General features: G+C 49.0%; 1 protein-coding gene across 4 annotated transcripts in view; it reads right to left on the bottom strand.

Moving 5' to 3' along the window:
• Window positions 1–7,182: 7,182 nt before the first annotated feature.
• BTD (biotinidase) overlaps window positions 7,183–26,717 on the bottom strand; it is an 81,255-nt gene continuing 61,720 nt past the window's right edge. For all 4 annotated transcript variants that reach the window (XM_073677931.1, XM_073677932.1, XM_073677933.1 and 1 more), the window contains one exon: window positions 7,183–9,614. In XM_073677931.1, coding sequence (XP_073534032.1) covers window positions 8,439–9,614 — 1,176 coding nt within the window. In that variant the 3' untranslated portion in view covers window positions 7,183–8,438. The remainder of the gene's footprint in view (window positions 9,615–26,717) is intronic.

The following is a 26,717-nucleotide window of genomic DNA, read 5'->3' as shown; positions in this document are numbered from 1 at the left end:
GTGCATTCACCGTGCCGAGTCCTCAGCTTCTCTCAATTTGCTCCGGTTCCGCTCCAACCACGAGGCGGCCTCTACCGGTGACGGGAAAAAATTGACCTTTCCAAAGGCTTCCACTCTTAATTTGGCAGGATAAATTGTAGAGTATTTCACATTCAAAGAGCGGAGCTGTTTCTTCACTTCACCATACCGTAGCCGCAGCTTTTGCACCTCAGCCGAGTAATCCGGGTATATTTCAATGCGTTTGCCCTCCAGGGTAAGATCTGTCAATTTTCTGGCCTTACGTAAGATAGTGTCCCGGTCTCTGCAGTTCAGGATTCTGGCTAACATCGTACGAGGGCCCTCTCCAGGCACTGGGGGTCTCATGGGCACTCGATGGGCACGCTCCACAGCAAACACCCTCGACAGGATATTAGACCCAAACTTTCCCAGCAGCCAGGTTTCAACAAAGGTCGTGGGGTCAGCACCCTCAGCTCTTTCAGGGATGCCCACAATACGCAAATTGTTCCTGCGTGACCGGTTTTCCAGGTCATCGTTTTTGTTAGCCACTACCGTGATCCTCTGAGTGTGCTGTTGCTGCGTCTTTTGCACTGAGGTTAAATGATCTTCTGTTACACCAACTCTGCCCCCACCTCAGTCAATCTGGCTGTAACTTTCTGCATAGAAGCCTCAATGCCTCCCATGTCGGCTTTCAGACCATTCACCTGCTTTGTCAGAGCAGTTAAAGCAGTCTTGCAGTATAAGACAGCCTGGAATACATCTCGCAGAGTCGGCTCTGCCTCATCTGAACTTTCAGCTGCCAGCACAGTGTCACCATCCCCCTCCTCCTGCTGTTCATTATGTAGCACAGGCATCTCCTCACCATCTTCCTCCTCATCTCCATGCTTCTCACTGCCTTCACTTCCTTCTTCATCTGCCTTCATGCCCCTCACATACCTGTGCAGCCGTGCTGAAGCCTCCAGCCTCCGTGCATAGGCTGTGTTCCTCCTTCCCGCCTCTTCCTCTGTCTCGGTGCCATCTTGGGCTGAGGCACTGCTGCAGGCCCCGGCATCCTTCTGCCTTTTGCGGCCCATGTTGGACTCTCTGAGTCTGGCAGAAGCTCGCCTCTGACTCCCGGGACCCTCAGACAGCAGTTACTGATAAGGGATTTGCCTGGTTCGGGCTCTGTGCAGGATAATTGAAGCTAATGGTGGTGGAGAGGCACTGCCACCCGACCTCTCACATCAAGAGCTAGGCCACGCCCCACTTTACAAATTCAATAAAAAAAAAAAAAAAGTCAATGGCAACCGAAGATGACCATATAGGCGCCAAAGGGAATGCTTCAAGAAAAATACTGCTGGAGTTTACCTGAAGCGTCTTCTTTAGGCAAAACTTACAAGGCATGCTGGCATATATAACACGCCGTATGCTGATTCCCTTAAACCCTTCATGACGTATCCAATTTCTATTTTTGCGTCTTTGTTTTTTTCTCCCCTTCTTCCCAGAGCCATAACTCTTACTTTTCTATCCACATAGACATATGAGGGCCTGTTTTTTTGTGGGACGAGTTGTACTTTTGAATGACGCCATTCATTTTACCACAGAGTGTACTTGGAAAATGGGAAAAAAATTCCAAGTGGGGAGAAATTGTGGAAAAAACGCAATTCTGACATTGTTTTTTTGGGAACTGTTTTTACGGTGTACATTTTGTGTTAATAATGACCTTGCAATATGATTCTGCTCATGAGTACGATTACAGCAATACTAGACATGTCCAGATTTTTTATTATTTTAGTGGTGAAAAAAATCAGACGTTTGCAAAAAAAAAAACGTTTGGGTCGTGTCACCATTTTTAGAGACCCGTAACGTTTTCATTTTTAAGTCAATAGAGCTATGTGATGGCTTATTTCTTGTGGGGCAAAACAATGTTTTTATTGATACCATTCTATAAAGATGTGATGTTTTGATCATTTGTGACAGCATTTTTTGTGGAATTACAGCAACAAAAAAAACTTAATTTTGTCATTCTTGAATTTTTTACGTTTACGGTGTTTACCGTTCGGGTTTTAAAAAAACATTTTTTTTTTTTACTATTTATTGCTCTTAATACTCCCCTTATGGGACTTGAAGCTGGGATCATCTGATCGTTTGTGCTATTTACAGCGATACCACAGCATTGCTGTATATATAAAAAATCACGGTCTCCTTTGAAGCCCGGCCGCAGGCAGGGTTTCAAGGGAGCTCCGTAATGACAAGCACGGGGTCTTCAGCAGACTCCCAGTGTTAAAGCAACCCATTGGCAAAATGTGATCACATCTATGGCCGGCCCATAGAGCTTAACGGCTCATTTACATATTAAGAAAATTATGGATTTCTCTGGAATACGACGCCAGATCACAGGAGGTGTGATCCCCAGACAAACTTATTTAATTTTTAACAGAACTTTATGATGCTTTCTCTTAATAAAAAAATAATTGAAACCCAGAATAATCCCGTTCCCATGATGACATTTAATTTTTGACTGAGAGAACTGGCTTTAGATGGCACATTTTGGCTTTAAACTGAATTAATAAAAAAATATATATATTTTATAATTCTGTACCTTCTAAAAATAATTAACAGAATAACTAATTTAAGAGATGAAATTGAAAAAAAAGTTGTAATTACAATCATGTAGAAAATAATGTACAACATATTTTACTCTAGTTGAAGTAGGTAAAATATTTTATACATATCTATTATGAGACCACTGGAGCCAAAGAAGTGTCGATGATTCATCCTGCATAAGTGGCCATATATAATGGTACTACAGTGTCACCATTATATATCTCGTGTTATTTTCTAAGTGGAGAACATAAGAAGAGGATCATTGTTGTAATCTCCGGGGTGTCATTGCAGAACTGCACAAAGAATATTGGTCTCTTATATTAATTGGTTTGTTTTCAGAAATATGGTAGATTTTCCCCTTGGCGAGCAAAAGAATAAAAGTTACTAGTTAACTGGGTTATCCAGGATTAAAAAGCTGCAAATATGATAAAATAATAAAATAATGTTATACTAACCAAGACAGTTCACAAAGTTATTTTATCATATCTCCTGCTTTGAGTCAATTTTTTAATCCTGTGCTAAAGGAATAACGCTTCAACTTGGGATGCTTTTTAGGTAATATATTAGGAAACTGCATAATGTCCCTACTAGTGGAATAGATACCTCCCTTTTTAAGAGGTGGGGGGTGCGAAGGTTATTCCAATGATAAAGGATGGGGCCATCACCACCGATAAAAGGAATTGATATTTTATGAATGAGCTAGCCAGAGCTCCCAGGTTACCATCTTTCTTTAGTTGTCAGGCTATTGGCTAAATTGGATTGTTAAATGACAGCCAGTGTAACAATGTATATCGTAAGGCTGTGTACAAGGTGTATCTATGAAGGAAACAGTGATATTCTTGCAAATGCTGACCATTCCCCTTTAATAGATTTTACTATTGCAATTTTTTAGAATACTTACATATTTGTTTTTGTACACACTAGCTGCCTTACATTGCAAGAATTCAGTCCTTAGTTATACATCAAAAACGCAAATAACAACAATAGTATCAAATTGCAATATGCCGAGACAGGAAATGATCTCTTCTGGGAAACCGTAGCTGGAAGTAAAGCTGTAAAGTGAAGGTATGTGCACATAGAGTCTTCTGAAGAGTTACTTTAGGAGCACACTCGTGAAAGATTCTTCTTATTAATTTAAATTGTAGAACGACTAGCTGTTCATATGTTGTCTTTTGAGGATTTTCTTTACGCTTCAGGTTTTTAAAAACGTCAGGTGAAAGTAAAAGAAAGTGCAGGTCACTTCTTTGAATCATCTCCTGGTGGAAAACGCTCCAAACAAGGCACTGTCCAATCAAAATGCTGCAAAAAAAATGCTTTAGGAAAGAAAAAAATCTGCAAATACACTTTAAAAACCTCTTCAAAAAGTGATTCAGGAAATGTAAAACTTCTCCAAAACCTCAAAGGAGCATTTCCTGCTAGCAAACTCATCAAAACGCTGCGTGCACATACCCGAAAGTTGTTTACACCTTTGTAAATACAAGTACAGTGCTGTGCAAATTGGGACAAAGCATTTTTTAAGTAAAATCGTAACACCCTCAAAAACAGATGTTTTGGGGCTTTTTTACATATGATGGTACAGGGAGCTTATTTCCTGTTGATGGTATGATGAATTCATCCAAATACATAGTCGTTTTAAAACGATTTATTGTGCCATTCATGCGTATATTTGAAGGGACATTCCAACAAGATTTGGCTGCATGTTACAATTCGAAGTGTGTGAAGAAATTCCTGGAAGAAAATAAAGTAAAAGTGCCAGACTGGCCTGGCAATTCACCAGACTTAAATCCTATAGAAAATTTGTGGAGCATTGTGAAGAGACGTCTTGGCAAAATGGACTGTACAACCTAAGAACGCATGATAAACAGTGCCATACAAGTGTGGTTCCATGATGAAGCATTGAAGAATTTATGCAAAAACTTGGTAGAATCAATGCCAAAACGCATTGAAAATCTCATATCTGCTAAAGGAGGACATATTTCTTACTACACTAGTGTGTAACAGTGCATTATAACATTTTATTATTAAATATTCAAAAATGTGTTTTTTTTGCTTTGTCCCAATTAATTTGCACAGCACCGTATATTAGTAAGTTTCACAGTTTTTTTTTTTGTAATGTAACACCTGCACATGGAACTGTCAGGGCAGCTACCGGTATACTGGAACTTACAGCCACTAAGAAGAGCTTTGCGGCTGCTGTTAAACAGGGACCTATAGACATTAACTGTTTTTCCCCTGTGCTGCAGCGGACTACAATTCCCAGGGACCCTTGTTTCAGTCAGATGACACAGCCTGGAAGGATAGAAGGAGAGAGAGTGGATTGGAGGAGGAGGGACTTGGGGGAGGGAGCTGGGCAGGAAGTGAAAGTGAAAGTTCAGAGGAGAAGGAGCGTGGCAACTTGCTGTGAAAGACGGAGCGGTGTGGATCTGCATTCCTCTACGCTGCAGAGTGTGGCGGCCCCCTCTGAGATACCCGCGCTGCTGGAGAGAGCGCGGTCCTGTCACCCTCTGAAGCAAGTTACATCAAGGACTCGGAGAGTTCTACCGGCACTCCCACTGTAGAAAGGCCTGAATCCTGCCGCCCCCAGCTGGTGTCCAGAGTCCCAGCCGACTGTTTGAGACACACAGTGAGTGCCCTTCTGAGACTTGTGGTTCTACCAGCGCTATTTACAGTGAGTACACCACAACCCAGACTATTGACATTAATATTCATCTAAGTGCACCAACAGTTCTAATTTGCGCGCCAACATCCGCGGCAACTGGGCCCCAACGTTTGGACTGAGTTAATACAGAAAGGGAAAACCTGCTACGTTATATTTGCAGGGTCGGAGTAGAAGTAGATTGTGATGTGTATATGACTTTTATACAGCACCGTTACTTGTATTGTATGTTATTCCTTTACACCCACCTCAATTCTGCTGCATAGTAATATACCTGTTAAACGGTTTTACTCCTGTTCCCTGTGTGTGTACTGAGCTGTGGCAGGGGCTTCCCGAATCAGTCCCTGGCAGAAGATAACCGTCCTTCTGCAGTCCCAGAGAGAGAGCTCCAATCAAGATTCGGGTGGAGGCACTGCGCCCTAGAGAGGTGAGACCCCCCATAACACCCAGTGTACCGCGGTAGCCCTAAAGGGGTGTTACAGTAACATATGAAATTTTTGCAATGTTTGCTCAATGCACGCACAAATAGATGATGTGCTTTTCAAACACCATCTTCCGAGGCTGCGGCATAGTGTGTAAGGTAGGGTATTCAAGGCAGAGAGAGACAAGGGAACCTCATACTCCCTCTCAGAATGCTCATGTTCAGCCTTTTCTGCCACTATTCCTGGCTTGCCGGCAGTACAGAAGTCTTCTTCATAGCAGTCAATAAAAAATGCTCTTGACATTCCTCCTGGATTCATGTGTTTAAAGCTGCTTGAATACATTTTGGGGCCAGATGAAAGGATTTATATAAAAGGAACAATCCAGTCATTTAAATGGTAAAAATAATGTAAATAATAATACCAACAGCTATTAACAACACTTAAAGTGTTTTGAACAATAAGAAAATGCTTAAAGGGGTTATCCAGTACTTTTAAAAATATGCCAGTGTGTTTTAATTATAAATAGAAGCTTCTGTCTAATTACCGCCTGGTGCTGTTTCTGCCTGTGAGCGGCGCTATCGGTGGCCGCTCACAGGCAGCACGTGGCCCCCAGCTGCAGCCGGCTCTGACATCCGTTGACGTCACGACAAGTCCAGACTGCAGCCGAGGGTCCCTCTTCCGCGTTTTACCGGTGGCTGCTGGGTTGTGGGCGGGGTTACCGCGCGCTCTGCCTCTCCCCATTCATTGGGAAAGCGCGCAGTGGATGCTGGGTGTGACGCAGAGGGATAACCCCACCCACAACCCAGCAGCCACCGTGGGGACCCCAGCTTTGAGTCACGCCTCACTTGTCGTGACGTCAGCAGGGGGTCACGTGCTGCCTGTGAGCGGCCACCAATAGCGCCGCTCACAGGCAGAAACAGCACCAGGAGGTAATTAGAAAGAAGCTTCTATTTATCATTAAAACACATTGGCATATCTTTAAAAGTACTGGACAACCCTTTTAATGCCATAAAGTATTTAATCTCTTAAAATCACTGGATGCCTTTCAAATGTAAACAATATTTATTACATATATCACTAGTTACTTTTACTTATTAAAATTGCACTAAGTTTCATTCTACAATCGTCATTCCTTCATTAATTTTCAGACTGTCTCTCCCAGCAATATAGGTTGGATATGAGGTCTGTGTCCTTCCAGGGTGCTGCTGTCTTCATTAGCTCATATTTCAGCACAGATTCTGTCCTGCACTTATTGTTTCTTCATGTGCTTATTCATAGCCTTTTTTCTCGACAATTCATGAGATACTTTCATCTCTGTCTACTGGAGATCAATGTACAACCCTCTCACGTCACTACTGCTATCTCTAATACTAAGAGAAGGGAGGGTGAGAGCAGAGAGAAACCCCAGATTGAGCAGCAGGAACTCTGACAGATTTATAAAATTGAAAAGCACTGTTAGGTAAAAAAACAAAAAAAAATTACCGACACTCTACAACCGCAATAGGGTACAACACTCCAGAATTCAAGTGAAAATTGTTTAATGAATTGGAGCCATTGTGTTTATGTTTTATGAAGCACATGACTGTATCAATAAAGATTTGTCAAAGCTAAATACAAGGAAGTATAAAAAACATAACAAATATTTTTAAAACATGACATACCAAAAAGAGACAAAAACTGCAGCATCAAAAATGCAAAGATGCTAATAACCCCTTGGAGGATTCTACAGAGGCAAACATCAAGCCTCTTTCCAGTTCAATCTGTGGAACTGCAACAGCTATTTTTCATGGAAGACTGGGAGGACCACCTAAAAGGCATTTTAACTCCATTTTGCATTCACAGTCAAACCACCCTACCAAAATGTTCAGCAAATTATTAACAATAAAGACATTATTTTTGTTTTAAGTTTCAGCTTTATCATTATGACATTCATTTTTCTTCTAAATGCACCGATCCAACCACTCAGAAGGGGCAGAACTGGCAATACTGTTGAAAATGTTCTTATAGAGAAGGTTCATTCACGAAGTACGTTATTTATCTATAGCATATGTGTGAAACTCTGGCCTGTGGGCCAAATCTGGCCCGCAGGGTGATCTATATTTGGCCCGCGACACCAGAACCACCACCCCTATGTGGGGCCATTATTCTGTATGGAGGACTTTGTGGGGCCCATTATACTGTATGGAGGACTATGTGGGGCCCATTATACTGTATGGAGGACTGTGTGGGGTCATTATACTGTATGGAGGGATATGTGGGGCCATTATTCTGTATGGAAGACTATGTGGGGCCCATTATACTGTATGGAGGACTATGTGGGGCCATTATTCTGTATGGAGGACTATGTTGGGCCCATTATACTGTATGGAGGACTATGTGGGGCCATTATTCTGTATGAAGGACTATGTGGGGCCCATTATTCTGTATGAAGGACTATGTGGGGCCATTATATTATTTGGAGAACTATGTAGGCCCATTATTCTGTATGGAGGATTTTGTGGGGCCCATTATTCTGTAGGGAGGACTATGTGGGGCCCATTATTCTGTAGGGAGGACTATGTGGGGCCCATTATTCTGTATGGAGGACTATGTGGGGCCCATTATTCTGTATGGAGGACTATGTGGGGCCCATTATTCTGTAGGGAGGACTATGTGGGGCCCATTATTCAGTATACCGGTTGGCCTGCAACTTTGTCCAAGTTTTTCATTTTGGCCCTCTGTGTGGTTAAGTTAGACATCCCTGATTTATAGCATGTGAAACTTTAAACCAGCTGATATTACCTTAAATTATTGTCTCTTTCATAGTACCTTCCATACAGTGCAGCTGTCACTAACCCCAGTTCTAGTTCTGTTTTATTGATATACCAACTCCGGTCCTTCCAGCCCCAGTGGTCGGGTAATTGTAGAGTGACTCCTGACGTCACTATCATGGGAAATATATATTTGGTACCAAACCTGCCCCATAACTGGATGGTCATGGTGGTGCTTGCATCTGTCACCTCCTCACCACAAGTTTCCATATCCAGGCCACCACATTTCACTAGTGCACAAATCTGAAGTGAATACGTACCATGCACTGTGTGCAGCCCATCAAATACCCCAAGGGCGTAAAGCTCATTGGTCACATTGTGTTTCCTGTAAGTAAGAAAACAGCACAGAGTACCAGAACACACATGTACTCTCCCATCATTGTCTTTTATGGGGATAAAAGTGAAGTTGTCATACATCATCTTGGCATGAAATAAAGTATCTTGTTGGTGTTCTCTTGGTTCCATACATTGTTCGGTCTTGTACATGTTGTCACAGCTCAGATGAAGGAAGGGACTGCCTCCAAGCGAGTCGCCGTACTCAAGTGAAACCTCTTGCTTATGTCCTACGGTCACTTCTTCTGATGGATTCACTGGAACCTTGGCTACAATGAGGTGACCTTGTTCAGTGTCCATATCATAGTGGTAGGAGGAGTGTGACGGACTGAATATACCACTTCCAGTCATTCCCAGTGTTGTGTGATGGATGTTTGCAGCTAAGATGTTTACATTGAACCTGGTAGAAAAGGCTCTCTGAATCTGAACAGAGGAAAGAAGAGGCAACTGATTCATCCAAGCCGTGGGATACAGGAGATGCTTCACCTGATGCTTTTCAATGAGACTCACAACTGGCTCATAGAACAAGATATCAAAGCAAGTAAGGAGTCCAAACCTGCCAAAGTGTGTATCAAAAACCCCATACTGGACATCCGGAGGGGTGTCAAAACTAAATTCAAAATATAGATTTTGCTTGAAATAACTGGCAACTAGTAGACCCTTGTCATTAAACACAACATCTGTGTTAAACTGATATCTTCCGTCCTGTGGGCACTGAGGGTCCAGGTGGTCACAAGGCCTCTTAGTTCCTAGATTTGCAACCACAAACATACCACTTTTGGATGCCATACAGCTAAGCCTCTGGAGGACCTGTGGATAATACAGAAGAGCTATTTATGACATTTTTAATGTTACTATTAGACTTATATAATACATATTAGTCAAGGTGTGAAAAGAGGTTTTACACAATGACCGGAATGGTTCCACCATGCCCCAGTCTTGAATTTCTTACTTAAAGTACAATATCCAATCTTTTATTCTTCCTTTTTCTTTTAATGCCCATTAGGATATATGGGAAGGGATTCTCTTAATGAGGCAACCACTTTTACATGCATTACAAGGATAACAATGGGTGATTACGTAAAGAATAAAAGAGGAAAATATGCTTTCAGACTGGTATATGGGGAAAATTATAATATTATTATATGTAATGGCATTGTGCAGCTCTGGATATTTAAGTCAGCAGTTATGTGCTTTTTAAAGCTCCTAGACATGTCTGGCAGTGGCTAGAAGAACAAAGAAAAACAAAAGGATCGTCAGTCCAAAATCAGACATGTCGGACCCTTATTGTCTCTGAAAATGAACTGTCCGGGGCCCCCATACCATAGGATGGCTGGCAAATTTTAGGCTGGAGGGCAAGCACAAAGCACTGGCCCATGAGTGGCGACCTATCCTGAGAGCTTGTTCACACACTGCGTTTTCGTCACATTTTTCTAGGGTAAAATAACACTGCACTTTAAAGTAAGAGCAGAGTCTGAATTTTTGATTTTTCTGAAATTTCATGAACATTCTGCTTATGTTTTCCTTGCGGATTTAAACCATCAAAATGTGATTCGGGTGTGCACAGCCGTAGTCGACTACATCTTGCTGTTCGGCTCCAAAAGGCATATACAGCTGAAAATGTTGTTAGACAGAGCACACTATGACTCCGTCTACATCATTATAGGCAATGGCCCTGCCGAAATACCATTTTGCAGGGCATCAGCCGTAAGCACCAATAGAGCCAATGAACGTATGCTAAAACGCAATGCGAACATAGCCTTAGCTTACAACGTGATGCAATTACCCTGCACTGTCTTGCCATCTCCTCCCTATTTGTCCGCACTGCAGAACTGCCAGCCTCAAGTTGCAGCAATCAGGAGCATCAGAGAAGGGGGGCATTAACCCTTTTTTGTCACTGCCGTAGTAGTACACACAAGGGTGAAGGAAGGAGGAAGATGAGGCTGCAGGAGTGAAACAGCAGGAGTGGCTAGTAGCACACTGAGGTGGGGACCTGAGGCTGCATTTAATTACACAGAACAAGACATCCTGAAAATGACTCGCCCATTTCTGCCTGAGGCAGGATATGTGCTCCACGTGCTAACTAAGTTGCACCCCTGCCTCTCTCCAAACATCTAAGAAGCGGAGAGATATCTTATAATAATCCTCCCTGATTGCCTGCAGCTACTCACTCTTCCATGTAGGTCCTCCCACATGCTGTGGGGTACACTGCAGCAGGCTCCTCAGAGGTGCTGCACTGTCTGCTTCCAGCTCTCTGATTGGTGAGGCAGCATACAGCAGCCTCTAGTGGCTGTTCTCCGTCTATCAGCTTTGCTATTCCTTAATCTAATACTGGTGAAGCCGGGGCTATTTGGTAGGTCTACAGGTCAGCACCATCACGTCTTCCAGCCCAGCTCACAAGTTCCTTTCCGGCAGGTAGAAGTGCAGTAAGACGCATGTCTTCAGCAGACTGGGAGTTTATGGCATACAGTTACAGTGTAGCTGCCAGGGGCAGAATGATCCTGGTCGCAGAGGGTGTGATCGGGCCCGTGCAAAGGGGGCCCGCCAATGCCTACTTCAGCTAGGTGTGTGTCCGGCTCCCTGCGCTATAATACACACTGCCGGAAAATCAGAGGCCGGGAGCTGATATGGGAATGCCAGGCATTGATGCTGCATAGCAGTTACATCATGCGTTGCTATAGCAGGCACACAGATGTCAGCTGCCGGGATTGGGAACATATATACCAGGATGAGCCCAGGATGGCAGACTTACCAGTATAATCCCAGGATGGGGGACACATATACCAGAATGAGCAACATATATACCATACCAGGATGAGGAACATATTTACCAGGATGGAGGACAAATATACCAGGAAGAGGCCCAGGATTAGGGACATACAGCAGGTGAAATAAGTATTGAACACGTCACCAATTTTCAAAGTTTCAAAGTAAATATGTTGGTAAAGGTGCTATTAACATGAAATTCTCACCAGATGTTGGTAATAACACATCCAATCCACACATACAAAGAAATCAAACCATAGATGTCCATAGCTTAAGTTATGTGTAATAATGAGAAATCACACAGGAGAAAAAGTATTGAATACACTTACTTGAAATTTAAATATTGCTTTGTACAAAAGCCTTGGTTTGTGATGACAGCTTCAAGACACCTCCTGTATGGAGAAGCTAGTCACATGCATTGCTCATGTGTGATTTTGGCCCATTCTCCCACACAAACACTCTTCCAATCCTGAAGGTCCCATGGGCTCCTTCTATGAACTCTAAGCTTTAATTCTTTCCATACATTTTCTGTTGGATTCGGGTCAGGTGATTGGCTAGGCCATTCTAGCAACTTTGTTTGTTTTTCTCTGAAACCAATTGAGTTTCCTTGGCTTTGTTTTTGGGATCATTATCTGGCTGAAATGTCCACTCTACTGTCACGCCATAAAACGGGAAACCGGGAAATGGCTGAGTGCTGGGACCCGCACTTGTCCCTGCCACACTAGGGGGACCCTGACTTTTCCTTATCTTAGGGGTACCTCTGATGGTGAGGAGGCCTGAGCCACCAGCATCTCCTTATCTCCTGCGCAGGCCCTGACAGTGACCGCCTCTTTCCGGAGGGAGGAAGACAGTACAAAATAATGATACTGTGACAAGACAGGGAAATACAGACAGGGTAAACAGAAATAGCAGTCATACGAAATGCTCACTCAGCCACAGAGGAAACACAGGGGAGTTAAGGAGGGGAAACCAAAAAGGAGAGAATGCAGGTAAACACGCAGCAAAACAGCAACCACGATAGCGAAGTAAACCTCAAAGATCCTATACACAATGCTCCTCCTTCACTCTCCAAGTCAGGCAGAAGAACTTATTACTGACACTCCAGGAAGTCAGAGTTGATTCTATATAGAAGAGGAGAGTAGTTAACCCAAATCAGCTGAGAGACCAGAATCTCAGGAAAACCCAGCAACCCAGATTAACTCCTGCACTGCTGACAAAAAGCAATAAGTTAATAAACTGGAGAGGAGCTTTGGCCCAGTGTGTGTGTGAACTATGTCCAGACGCTGCAGTTCTCTGAAACCTCTCTGTCGCAGTAACCCCATGACACCTACTTTTATCATCATCACCCCGGTAGATGGCAGCAGGTTTTTATCCAAAATGTCTCGGTACATTTGTCCATTCATCCTTCCTTCAATTACATGATGTCTGCCAGTGTTATGTGCTGAAAAACAGCCCCACACTATGATATTCCCACCTCCAAATGTAACAGTTGGTAAGGTGTTTTAACATGGTGTGTATTATGGCATCCAAAGAGTTCAATCTGGGTTTCATCTGATCAGACTATAGTCTCCCAGTATTTCACAGGCTTGTCTACATGTTTTTGAACAAACTGTAAATGAGATTGAACATGCTCTTTATTCAGCAATGAAATCTTGTGTGGTGAGTGTGCATACAGGTCATGGAGGTTGAGTGCATTACTTGAAAACAATTACCGTATTTTTCGGACTATAAGACGCAACCCAAATTTTGGGGTGGAATATAGGAAAAAAATATATATTTTAATAAGATGGGGTCCGCCTTATAGTCTTAATAGGTATAGTATCTTACCTGGGGGTCGGTGGAGCGAGGGTCACAGGAGGCAGGGTCCATCAGGAATCCGGTGCTCCAGCAGCGGGGAGTTGCGGTGGAGCAGGATTGCAGGGCCCTCCGTTCCCTCCCTCAGGAACCTGGCGGCTGCAGCAGAAGAGATGGCTGGTGCCCGATGCCAGGCTGGGGGCCGGGGCCTGGCTGAGGCCCAGTGCTTGGCTGGGGGCCTGGCTGAGGCCTGGTGCATGACTGGGGGCCGGCCCTGGGCCTGGCTGAGGGCAGTGTTTGGCGATAGGGGCCTGCCTGCGTGCCGGAGGTGAGGTGCTGCGGTTGGCTGGCTGGGGGGCTGCGCGGGTTGAACTGAATGCGGGCTGCGGGCCGGGGCGGTGAGCTGCACAGGTCTCCGGTATACGCGGCCATCTTCCTGTAGCTGTGGTCTACAGGAAAATGGCCGCCCGAGCTACAAGTCAGCGCATGCGCCGACTCGGGCAGCCATTTTCCTGTGGATCACAGCTTCAGGAAGTGACCGCGCACACCGGAAACCTGCACCGCTCACCACCCCGGCCCGCAGCCAGACACTGCCCGCATTCTGTTCAACCCGCGCTGGCCCCCAGCCAGACACCCGCAGCCCCCAGCCAGACACCCGAAGCATGTCACCACCTCCTCCTTTGATGCCGCCGCCAAGGAGGGAGATCCTGCTCCACCACCACCGCAGGTATGCAACGTTCGGACCATAAGACGCACCCCCCCATTTCCCTCCCAAATTTTGAGGGAAAAAAGTTTGTCTTATGGTCTGAAAAATACGGTACTTGAAACAATTCTAGCTGCTGATTCCAGGTCTTTCTGTAGCTCTCTACAGGTGGTCCTTGGCTCTTGGACAACTCTTCTGATAATTCTTTTCACTCTTCTGTCTGAAATGTTACAGGGAACACCTGGTCGTGGCTAGTTTATTGTGAAATTATGTGCTTTCCACTTCAAGATTATCACCCCAACAGTGCTCAGTGGAACCTTCAGTAGCTTAGAAATTCTTCTGTCAATGTTATCAGTATGTTTTGCAACAATAAGGCTGCAAATGGATTGAGGCAGCTCACTGGTTTTACCCATCATGAAATGTTTCTGGTGTGGTACCTTGGTAATCAGACACCTTTTTTATAGTTGAACCAACTGATATTATTTTTCACTAAGTAGCAATATTGCTTTATAATTACTGATAGATTTCAGTTGGTGTCATGACTTTCCATGGCTTTTTGCACCTTTCTTGCTTCATGTGTTCAATACTTTTTTTCCTGTTTCATTTCTCATTATTATACATAACCTAATTTATGGACAATTTGACATCTGTGGTTTGATTTCTTTGCCTGTGTGAATTGGATGGGTTGTTACTGACAGCTGGTGAGAATTTCATATTAATAGCACCTTCAGAAATATACTCTTTGAAAATTGGTGTCGTGTCCAATACTTATTTCACCTGCTGTATCTATCAGGATGGGGAACATATATACCAGGATGAGCTCATGATGGGGGATAAATATACCAGGATAAGGAACATTTATACCAGGATGGGAGATATACATACCAGGAAGGGACCCGGGATGGGGAATATAAATACCAAGAAGGGGGACCTATATACCAGGATGGGGAACATTTAAACAGGAAGGGACCTAGGATGGGGAACATATATACCAGGAAGGGACCCAGGATGGAGGACATATATACCTTGAAAGGGTCCATGATGGACTAACATATATACCCGGAAGAGCCCCTGGAAGGGGGGACATTACTATATAATAAAGGGGGCAAACACATGTCTATAGAATTTAGAACGATACAAGGACCCATACATCTGACCAACAGGCAGGGCGGGAACCAGGTCCAAATTTTGCACCGGGGCCCATCGGACTCTAGTTATGCCACTGGTAGCTGCCAATGTAATGTGTGGTCTGGTGGCCCTAGGCTGCTGCTGCTGCTAAGGGAACAGACTTAAGGTCACATATCCCTCTGCCCCCCGGGACAAGCAAGCCTCTGCCCTAAACACATTAGGCTGTTGCCGAACCCGTCGATATCAGCGGGTTTGGCCAACATTAATCTAATGTGTATTGGGGACTGTAGCAGAGCTATGATGAGGATTATCAGAAAATATGGAAGTCTTGGACTGACTTGAAGAAAACAAATAACTTAATCAACCTGTAATTGGAATGAACTAAGCATCTGACATTAACCTCTTTGTCTCAATATACTAGACTGTCTCAATACACAATAATACCCCCTCTCCATTTCTTTAGGTTTAATATAGACAATACCTATTGGTATATCATTGATGTTCTATAGACAACTTTGGAAGTTTTAATCAGTGCTGGACTCTTAATCAACGACTCTTAATCAACATGTGGATCATCATTGTTGCCCTCATTCGCTGCTTAGAAAATCCAGTACAAGGAGAAAAGAAGAATATCCATAGATCCAATAGGCCGCCGGGGGTGATGGTCGCACGTAGGGAGGCTCCAGGCACTTGGACACCATCCACCGCATCCAAGCTCGCCCGTCCTCCCTACACACCACCATCCTCATCTGCATCACCCCCGGGCACCCTCCGACCATCTGAGCCATCCAACCAGACCCTCCGGCCAGCCTGGTGCCCTGCGGCCCTCACCTTAGGCCCGAGCCCCGACACCGCCGGCACCCAGGTACCTCCAGCGCCCCCGGCCGCGGACCACGTGCGACCAGCGGCCGTGCCCTACGGCCCTCACCCAGGCCTGACCCCCGACACCGCCGGCACCCGGGTACCTCCAGCGCTCCCAGTACCCGGGTACCTCCAGCGCTCCCGGCTGCGGACCGCGTGCGACCAGCGGCCATGCCCTGCGGCCCTCACCTAGGCCTGAGCCTCCGACACCGCTGGCACCCGGGTACCTCCAGCGCTCCCGGCACAGTCCCCCAAAGGCTGCGGCGCTCATCCGCACTGCTGCAGCTCCGGTCCTCTGTGCGGCTCCTCACCACCTGGACCACCGGTAAGTGCGGTGCCACCGTCCCCGTCCTCCACACCCCGCCACTGCTGCAGGCCCGACCGCGGCCTGGCCTGCTCCCTAATGGAGTCCCGTACCTGCACCTGGCCCCCCGCGGTGCTACAGAGCTGTGGGCTGCGGAGGGAAATCGGTGCTCCCACGGGGTCCACCGCAGCACCCCAGCTGAGGACCAAGTGGAACGGCCAGCGCTGCCCTTGGGACCCTCCACAGCGGTGCGGGACCGTGGTCTGTGCGGGGATCGACGGCGCCGCCTTCGGTGCCCTACCCTATCGGCCCCGGCCTAGCGTGGAGCCCACTGCCCCACGACAGCTCTGAGCCCATAGACTGTGCAGCGGACCCCCCACACTGGCCTGCCCCACAGCTGCCCACACCGCAGCCAAGACCATCCGGTCAGGACCCTAGGCCGCACCGGGCCCCCAGCCACATCTGGCCGCACCTGTCTTTGCCGGCCCGGACTGCACTGTACCCCAGGCTACATTGGGCCCAGCCACACCTGGCCCCTGGCTACACCTGCCTGCGCCGGCCCCGACCGCACCGAGCCCCCCGACCGCGCTGAGCCGTCAGCTACGCCTGGCCCACCTGCAGGTTCAGGCCCCTAGCTGCAACGTGCCCCTGAATGGACTGGGCCCTCGGCTTCACAGGACCCGACCGCACCTGACTCCCCACCACACCCGGCCCCTGGCCGCAACGAGCCCCCTCTGGCTGCCTCTGACCCTGCTGGCCGCCTCTGACCCTGCTGGCTGCCGTCTTTTACCCTGCTGGCCGCCTCTGACCCTGCTGGCCGCCTCTGACCCTGCTGGCTGCCTCCCATCCTGCCTCCCACCCTGCTGCCTGCACTAACCCTGCCAGCCGCTCCTAAGCCCCTGGCTGCTTCATCCTGCTCCCGGCTGCATCATCCTATCCTCGGCTGCTTCACCTGCACCATCCTATCCTCGGCTGCATCACCTGCATCATCCCATCCTCGGCTACACCATTGCATCCTCGGCCGCGTCATCCCATCCTCGGCCGCGTCATCCCATCCTCGGCCGCGTCATCCCATCCTCGGCCGCGCCATCCCATCCTCGGCCGCGCCATCCCATCCTCGGCCGCGCCATCCCATCCTCGGCCGCGCCATCCCATCCTCGGCCGCATCATCATCCCTCCCTCGGCTGCATCATCCCATCCTCGGCTGCATCACCATCCCATCCTCGGCTGCATCACCATTCCATTCTCGGCTGCATCACCATTCCATCCTCGGCTGCATCACCATTCCATCCTCGGCTGCATCATCCCATCCTCGGCTGCCTCTTCCCACCATCGGCTGCTTCACTTCATCCTCAGCTGCTTCCTCTCACCTCGGCTGCATCACCTCACCCTGGCTACATCACCTCATCTCTGACTGCACCATCCCACCCCGACTGCATCACCTCATCTCCGGCTGCTTCATCTCATCCCCGCTGCATCACCTCACCTCCAGCTGCCTCATCTCATCCCTGCCGCATCACCCCACCCCTGCCATATCATCCTATCCCCAGCCGCACCCTCTCATCCAGACTCCATCACCTCGTCCACGGCTGCTGCATCTCCCCCGGCTACTTCACCTTCATCTCTACCCCGGCTGCTTGTACCTCTCCCCCGGACCGCAACTCATCCCTGAACTGCTCCCCATCCCTGATCGCATCCTATCCCCCAGCACCACCTCTCATGCGGCCACCCATCCCCCACTAGGACTCACCCCACCTACACCGCTCCCGGGCTGCCTCCCATCCCTGTCACCTCTAGCCCACTACCCACCCCAGCAATGTTCCCGCTTCTTCTCACCCTCACTCCCATCCTTCACTTCCTACTACCCCCACTCATCACTCCCCCCCAATAATGAACTGCTCATCTCTCCCTCCATCCTACCTACTCACCTCACCCTCTCCTCTGAACTGTTCCTCCATTTTCAACCCTCCACCTCCAAACAAACATGCCCGACATGCAAGCTCTCCTGCCCGCACCTTCTCACCCTCTCCCTGCTCCTCCTAATTGCGGGTGACATCTCCCCTAATCCCGGCCCACCCCATCACACCACCCCCTCACTCCCACGACATATAATCAACCCCCGTAACCTCAACAACCTCAGACCCATACCTCCAGCCCCTGCTTCCCCAGTCTTCCTTCCAGGCGCCCTCTGGAACGCCCGCTCGGTCTGCAATAAACTTCCATACATCCACGACCTCTTCATCTCCAAACAACTCTCCTTCCTTGTCATCACGGAAACCTGGCTCACCCCCTCTGACACAACCTCCCTGGCCGCCCTCTCCTACGGTGGGCTTACATTCCCCCCTTCCCCGCCCCAACAACACCCGCAGTGGAGGCGTCTGCCTGCTCCTGGCCAATACGTGCTCCTTCATCCCGATTACGCCGCCCCCCTCCTACCCCCTCCCCTCCTTCGAGGCACACTCCGTGCGCATCTTCTCCCCCTGCAACCTCCAACTGGCAGTTATCTACCGTCCCCCAGGATCCCCTATCTCCTTCTTCGACCACTTCACAACCTGGCTCCTCCACCTCCTCTCCCTTGACTTCCCCACCATCATCATGGGTGACTTCAATATCCCCATTGACACCCCCTGCACCGCCGCCTCCAGACTCCTATCCCTAACCTCCTCCCTCGGTCTCTCCCAATGGACATCATCCGCCACACACACCGACGGTCACACACTGGACATCGTCTTCACCCGCCTCTGTTCCCTCGCTGACCTCGAAAACTCACCTCTCCCCCTATCTGACCACAACCTACTGACCCCCCCCCTCTGATCGCCCCTCCCCGCTCACTCCCCCACCCCCGCAGAAACCTCAAACTCATCGACTTCCACTCACTCTCCGAGTCCCTCCTCCCTCTCTCCGACCTAGCTTCTTCCCAGGACGCTGACGCCGCCGCCACCCTTTACAACACCACCCTCACCACAGCCCTCGACCAAGCAACCCCACTCTCACACGTCACAACCCGTGCACACAGACAACCCTGGCTAACGCCCCTCACGAAAAAACTTCGGCAGACGTCTAGAGTGGCTGAGCAAAAATGGAAGAAATCCCACTCCGCCGAACACCTCACCCTGTTCAAACAGTCCCTCACCGCCTTCAAGACCGCTCTGACGAATGCAAAACATGACTACTTCTCCTCCCTAATAACCACCCTATCCCGCAACCCCAAGCAACTTTTCAGTACCTTCAACTCCCTACTCCGTCCCCCTGCACCCCCCCCCTCGCCCCTCATCTCAGCCGACGACTTCGCCACCTTTTTCCAGGACAAAATCGACCAAAGTCAGACAAAGCTTCGACCTAAAAGCCGCTCAGCCCCCCACCCACACCGCCCAGCCTCCCTCACCCAAACGTAGTTTCTCCCCCATGACAGAAGACCTCCTCTCCTCTCTACTAACTCACTCACACCTCACCACCTGTGCCCTCGACCCCCTCCCCTCCCACCTCATCCCTAACCTCACCACAGTCCTCATCCCCGCCCTAACCCATCTCTTCAACCTATCACTTAAATCCGGCACTTTCCCTTCATCCTTCAAGCACGCCACAATCACACCCATCCTCAAAAACCCCTCCCTTGGCCCTGCAATAGTCTCCAACTACCGCCCGATATCCCTCCTCCCCTTTGCCTCAAAATTACTTGAACAGCACGTTCATGCCGAGCTGTCCTCCCACCTCTCCTCCTCCTCCCTCTTCGACCGTCTCCAATCTGGCTTCCAACCCCACCACTCCACCGAAACAGCCCTAACTAAAGTCACCAATGACCTATTGACAGCCAAGAGCAAGCGACACTACTCAGTCCTCCTTCTCCTAGACCTCTCTGCCGCCTTCGACACAGTTGACCAACCCCTCCTACTCCACATCCTAGAATCCCTTGGCATCACTGACCTAGCCCTCTCATGGATCTCCTCCTACCTAACGGACCAGACTTTAAGTGTCACCCACTCCCACACCTCATCCTCGCCCCATCCCCTTTCTGTTGGAGTTCCCCAAGGCTCAGTCCTGGGACCACTACTCTTCTCCGCATACACCCTCGGCCTGGGGAAACTCATCGAATCCCACAGCCTCCAATACCACCTCTACGCTGACGACACCCAGCTCTACCTGTCTGGCCCCGACATTTCCGCCCTACTAGCCAAAATTCCCCAATGCCTATCCGCCATCTCATCCTTCTTCTCCGTCCGCTTCCTCAAACTCAACATGGACAAGACCGAGATAATCGTCTCCCCCCCAACCGCTCCCCCCAGCTCCACAACCTATCCATCACAATCAACGACTGCACCCTCTCACCCGTCTCCCACGCCAAGTGCCTCGGGGTAATCCTTGACTCCGAGCTCTCCTTCAAGCCCCACATCGAAGCCCTCGCCACCGCCTGCCGACTCCAACTGAGGAACATTGCCCGAATCCGCTCGTTCCTTGACCAGGACTCGGCAAAAACGCTTATCCACGCCCTCATCATCTCCCGTCTCGACTACTGCAACCCCCTGCTCACTGGCCTCCCCGCTTCCTCCTTCGCACCTCTCTGCACCATCCTCAATTCCGCTGCCCGACTCATCCACCTATCTCCCGGTTTCACCCCCGCCTCCCCCCTCTGCCAAGCCCTCCACTGGCTCCCCATTGCCCTGAGATCACGGTTCAAAACCCTAACCCTAACATACAAGGCCATACACAACCTGTCCCCTCCCTACATCTCCAACCTGGTCTCCAGATATGTCCCCCCGCGCGATCTCCGCTCCTCTCAAGAACTTCTCCTCTTCTCCCCTCTCATTTCCTCCTCCCACAACCGCCTGCAAGACTTCTCTCGTGCCTCCGCCATACTCTGGAACTCTCTCCCCCATCACTTATAAACTATGTAACTATGTAACATCCGACACTCCCCTACCCTGGGAACCTTCAAGAAAAACCTAAAGACCCACCTCTTCCTTCAGGCCTACAGGCCACACTGAGACCCATCCACCTCACTATCTCACCCTCTCCTGTCCCCTTCCTCCTGTATCCCCATCCACCCCCCATAGCCTGTGAGCCCGTGTGGACAGGACCCCCTACCCTACTGTACTAGTGCGCCTCGTTTGATGTCTCGTGTTCATGTCCCCGTCGGCCCATACACTTGTAAAGCGCCATGGAACCTAATGCCGCTATATAATTATTTAATAATAATAATAATATGGATAAAAGAATTTAGAAGTTACAGTCGGCTATGGAAAGTGGAACTTCTGCAAGCCTCTTCTTGTATAGATCAAAGGCACTGGTATACTTTTATACTTTACGGATATAATCCCAAATAATCCAGGGTTATATTTCTTTTATCTTTAATACTCATTTTATATTTCATTATTTAACCACAAAAAGGTTAGAAAGGACATGCTTCAAAAGGAATAGCAAAACTTTTTGAAGATATCAGTCAAAAAATAAAAAGAGAAAAAAAAATGTGGGCAGATTAGGTTTGAATACACCATATCACACTATGATATGCCATTCTGGAATTGTGGAATAGCAGTGCCCGTTTTTCTTTTTGTGTGGTTTATTAAAATGTTATTATGGTATTTTTAGGTAAATATAGAATAAAAAAGTCTGAAATTCTATTCTAATTATTACAATGATGTAATGTAATATATAAAACATTATACAGTTTTAAAATTACTCTTAGTGATCATGTAACGCTATAGGAATAAAGTAACAGATCATTTTGATACTTAGAGTAAGCAGGGAAGAACCTCTTGATGGATGTAACAGTTTGTCGTTGACATGTTACTTTCTTTTATCTGCACTTAGACAAACAAAACCAAGAACACAAGCGCAGCATCCAATTTAACATACTGTGCCTCTAAAGTGTTCTTTCTCTTTGATGTTAGTAATGATATTAGACAAGCCATGTTCTTGCTGAATCAAAGCTTCAGGATTGTGTTTATAGACTGTACAATTTCAGCCTTTTATCTTCAATGTTATATACAGTTGAAACCAGAAGTTTACATACACTATATAAAAAGACACATATGCATGTTTTTCTCAATATCTGACATGAAATCAGAATAAACCTTTCCCGTTTTAGGTCAATTAAGATTGCCATGATTTTTAATATTTGCCAAATGCCAGAATGATGAGATAGAGAAGGTTTGAAGGCATTTTTATTACTTACTGCAAAGTCAAAAGTTTACATACACTAAGACTACTATGCCTGTAAACAATTCTGGACTGTCCATATGATGATGTTGTAGCGCTGGCGTCCCTGCCCTCTGCTAGGCAGGGACGCTGCTCCCCTCACCGCTCTGCTCCGTGCCCGGCGTCCTCTCCCCGCTCTGCTGTCAGCGCGCGCTCCGTCCCGGCGTCCTCCTCAAGCTCTGCTCTCAGCGCGCGCTCCTTCCCGGCCCCTGTGCTTAGGGCGCGCGCGCGCGCGCTCCCCTCCTCTTAAAGGGGCCGCGCGCGCCGCCCTAAAGAGTCCCCGGCCAATGGCCGGAGGACCTCATCATATATAAGGCACCTCCTCCAAAATGGAGGTGCCCGAGCAATGTTGTTTGCACCTGTGTCTCACCTGTGCTTCAGCCCTCAGGTCCCGTTGCTAGTTACCTGCTAGTTACCTGCTAGTTACCTGCCAGTTACCTGCCAGTTACCTGCCTGATTCCTGCTTGAATACCTGTTACCAGCCTGCCAGTCTGAGGTCCGACGGTCTGCCTTACTACTCCTGTCAGTCTGTCTAAGGACCAGCCTGCCCGCTCACCTGGGAGCGCTTCTCCGTTACCTGCCTGCTTGCCAGCCCGGAGGCTCCGTTGTCACGTGCTGTGACCACCAGCTAATCCAGAGACTCTTGCCCGCTCACCTGGGAGCGCATCTCCGTTACCTGCCTGCTCGCCAGCCCGGAGGCTCCGCTGTCACGTGCTGTGACCACCAGCTATTCCAGAGACTCTTGCCCGCTCACCTGGGAGCGCATCTCCGTTACCTGCCTGCTCGCCAGCCCGGAGGCTCCGCTGTCACGTGCTGTGACCACCAGCTATTCCAGAGACTCTTGCCCGCTCACCTGGGAGCGCATCTCCGTTACCTGCCTGCTTGCCAGCCCGGAGGCTCCGTTGTCACGTGCTGTGACCACCAGCCATCTCAGAGACTCTTGCCCGCTCACCTGGGAGCGCATCTCCGTTACCTGCCTGCCAGCCCGGAGGCTCCGCCATCACAGGTCGTACCTACCTCTTACCCAGAGACTGCCCTGATCACTTGCCGTAACTCCCTGTCCGTTCACCCAGAGACTGCCACCCGCTCCCTTACAAGGGCTGCCCCCTTGTATAGTAGCTCAGAGGTTCCGCCTCCCGGACCCGTTACAGTTTGCTCGGGCCATGGAACCCGGTGGCACCCAAGCTCCCTCGCTCACGGACCTGTGTCATGAACTGTCCCGTCAAAGGTCCCAACAGGAGTCCATCCTGGGTCACCTGCGGAATGTCAATACCCGCCTGGACACCCTGACTGCACCACCTGCAACCACCGCCAGTACCATGACTCGCAACCCGGCAGCTCCGCTACCCACTAATACCGTGGTAACCTATCCCGGCCCCCGGCTGTCTGCACCTCCTCGCTTCGGAGGCGACTCCGCTCAGGCTCGGGGCTTCATTAATCAGTGCACCCTGCACTTTGAACTTTTGTCCCATCAGTTTAATTCCGACCGGGCCAAAATTGCCTTTATCATGTCCCATCTCACCGGGGAGGCCCTGGCCTGGCTAAATCCTCTATGGGAGAGAGGAGACCCCCTGGTGTCCAGCTTGCCTGCTTTTCTCTCGGCTTTCCGGAAAGTCTTCGACGAACCTGGACGGAAGACCTCATCCGCATCCTCTCTGCTACGCCTCCGTCAGGAAGGTCTCACCGTGGGCCAATATGCCATACGGTTCCGCACCCTTGCCTCGGAGCTGGCCTGGGATAACGACGCTTTGGTATCCGTCTTCTGGGAGGGTCTGTCCGGTCGTATTAAAGATGAACTTGCCGGTCGGGACATTCCTACCTCTCTCGATGATCTGATAACCCTTGCCACCCGGATTGATCTACGGTTCCAGGAGCGTGCCAAAGAGGTCACCCGTGAGAGGAGGATTCCACGTTTAGCTCCTACTTTCCAGAAACCCGTTATTCCCTCCGTCCCTCCCCAGGTACACTCTCCTGAGCCTATGCAGGTCGACCAGACCAAGATGGTCAAAACCCGTCAGGACTCACGCCGTGCCGAGGGGAGCTGCTTCTACTGTGGCAGTAAGGAGCACCGGATCCGTGTCTGCCCGGAGAGGTCGGGAAACGCCTGTGTCTAGGTTCGCTCAGAGAGGTCCACCTAGACAAGAATAAATCCTCTCCATCCCTACTGTTGTCTGTTTCGATCATCCACGGGGAGAACCGTTTTTTCGAACTAGCCCAACTTGACTCTGGAGCAGCCGGGAACCTTATTTCACAGTCCTTGGTTGAGAAATACCGCATCCCCACCAAACCTCTGGCTGTACCCTTGTCTGTCGCTGCCGTGGATGGGGGCCTCTTACCTCGCCCCATTCAACTCATCACCGAATCCATTACCCTGCAGGTGGGAATGCTGCATTCTGAAAGTATCTCCTTTCATGTTCTGCCTGGACTCTCTCACGCCCTCTTGCTAGGTCTGCCCTGGCTCCAGAGACATGCACCCGTGCTAGACTGGCAAACCGGAGAGGTCCTTCGCTGGGGACAAGACTGTCATAAAACCTGCCTGGTTCCCGTCCATCCCGTCCGTCCCTCTCCTACCCCAGCTAATCTACCTGGACTTCCGATTCCTTATTGGTCTTATGCAGATGTTTTTAATAAAAAGGAGGCAGAGACATTACCACCACATAGACCATATGACTGTCCCATCGATCTGCTACCCGGTACTACTCCTCCCCGTGGGCGTATCTATCCTTTATCCGCTGCTGAGACCCGGTCTATGTCCGAATATATTGAGGAGAATCTGGCCAGAGGATTCATCCGGAAATCTACCTCCCCGGCGGGAGCAGGCTTCTTTTTCGTCAAAAAGAAGGACGGCTCTCTCCGTCCCTGTATAGACTATAGAGGCCTAAACCTGATCACGGTGAAGAATAAGTACCCCCTTCCGCTCATTCCAGAATTATTTGATCGTCTGAGGGGGGCTAGGATCTTCACCAAACTGGACCTTCGTGGGGCGTACAACCTGGTTCGTATTCGTCAGGGGGATGAATGGAAGACGGCATTCAACACCCGGGACGGCCACTATGAATACCTGGTAATGCCCTTTGGTCTCTGTAACGCTCCTGCCGTCTTTCAAGAGTTGGTCAATGACATCTTCCGGGACCTTCTCTACTCCTGCGTAGTGGTGTACCTGGACGACATCTTGGTCTTCTCTCCGGATCTCCAGACTCACCGGAGGGACGTTCGTCAGGTCCTGCTCAGGCTCAGGCAAAACCATCTCTACGCTAAATTTGAGAAGTGCCTCTTTGAGCAGACCTCGCTTCCGTTTCTGGGCTACATTATCTCTCAGACCGGCCTACAAATGGATCCTGAGAAACTGTCTGCCATCGAGAAATGGCCCCGACCGGAGGGGTTGAAGGCCATTCAGCGATTCCTGGGCTTCGCCAACTACTATCGCCTCTTCATACCACACTTCTCTTCCCGGACGGCCCCAATTTCTGCGCTCACCCGTAAAGGTACTAATCCCAAAGAGTGGCCACCCGAAGCAGAGGAGGCCTTTCTTTCCCTTAAACAGGCCTTCTCTTCCGCCCCGGTGCTGCATCGCCCTGATGGCAACAAGCAGTTCTTCCTGGAAGTTGACGCCTCCTCCTCTGGAGCCGGAGCGGTACTTACTCAAAAATCATCTTCCGGGAGGATGGTAACTTGTGGCTTCTTCTCAAAACTCTTCTCCTCCTCTGAGCGCAACTATTCCATAGGAGACCGAGAGTTATTGGCCATCAAACTGGCATTGGAGGAGTGGCGTTACCTGCTCGAGGGGGCTCTTCACCCGGTAATAATTTACACTGACCACAAGAACTTGGCTTACCTACAGCATGCCCAGAGACTTAACCCGCGCCAAGCCCGGTGGTCCTTGTTTTTTGCTCGTTTTGATTTTGTCCTTCATTTTCGCCCGGCTGACAAAAACGTCAAGGCGGACGCCTTGTCTCGATCCTTTCTGGTGTCTGATCTCGAGGAGGATCCGAAACACATCATCGATCCCGCCAGAGTGATGCAGGTGGCTCCCGTGAGTCTAAATCGTCTCCCTCCCGGTAAGACGTTCGTACCAGTACCTGATCGGGAGAAGATCCTACACTGGGGCCATTCGTCTAAACTAGCTGGCCACGCCGGTCAGAAAAAGACCCTCCAGCTTATT

This window comes from Phyllobates terribilis, unplaced genomic scaffold (genome assembly GCF_046119375.1).
Source record: "Phyllobates terribilis strain yellow unplaced genomic scaffold, ASM4611937v1 Scaffold_4__5_contigs__length_816908805, whole genome shotgun sequence".
Lineage (NCBI taxonomy): Eukaryota > Metazoa > Chordata > Amphibia > Anura > Dendrobatidae > Phyllobates > Phyllobates terribilis.
Note: the sequence above shows the minus strand (reverse complement) of the source record. Positions and strands in the feature narration are given on the sequence as shown.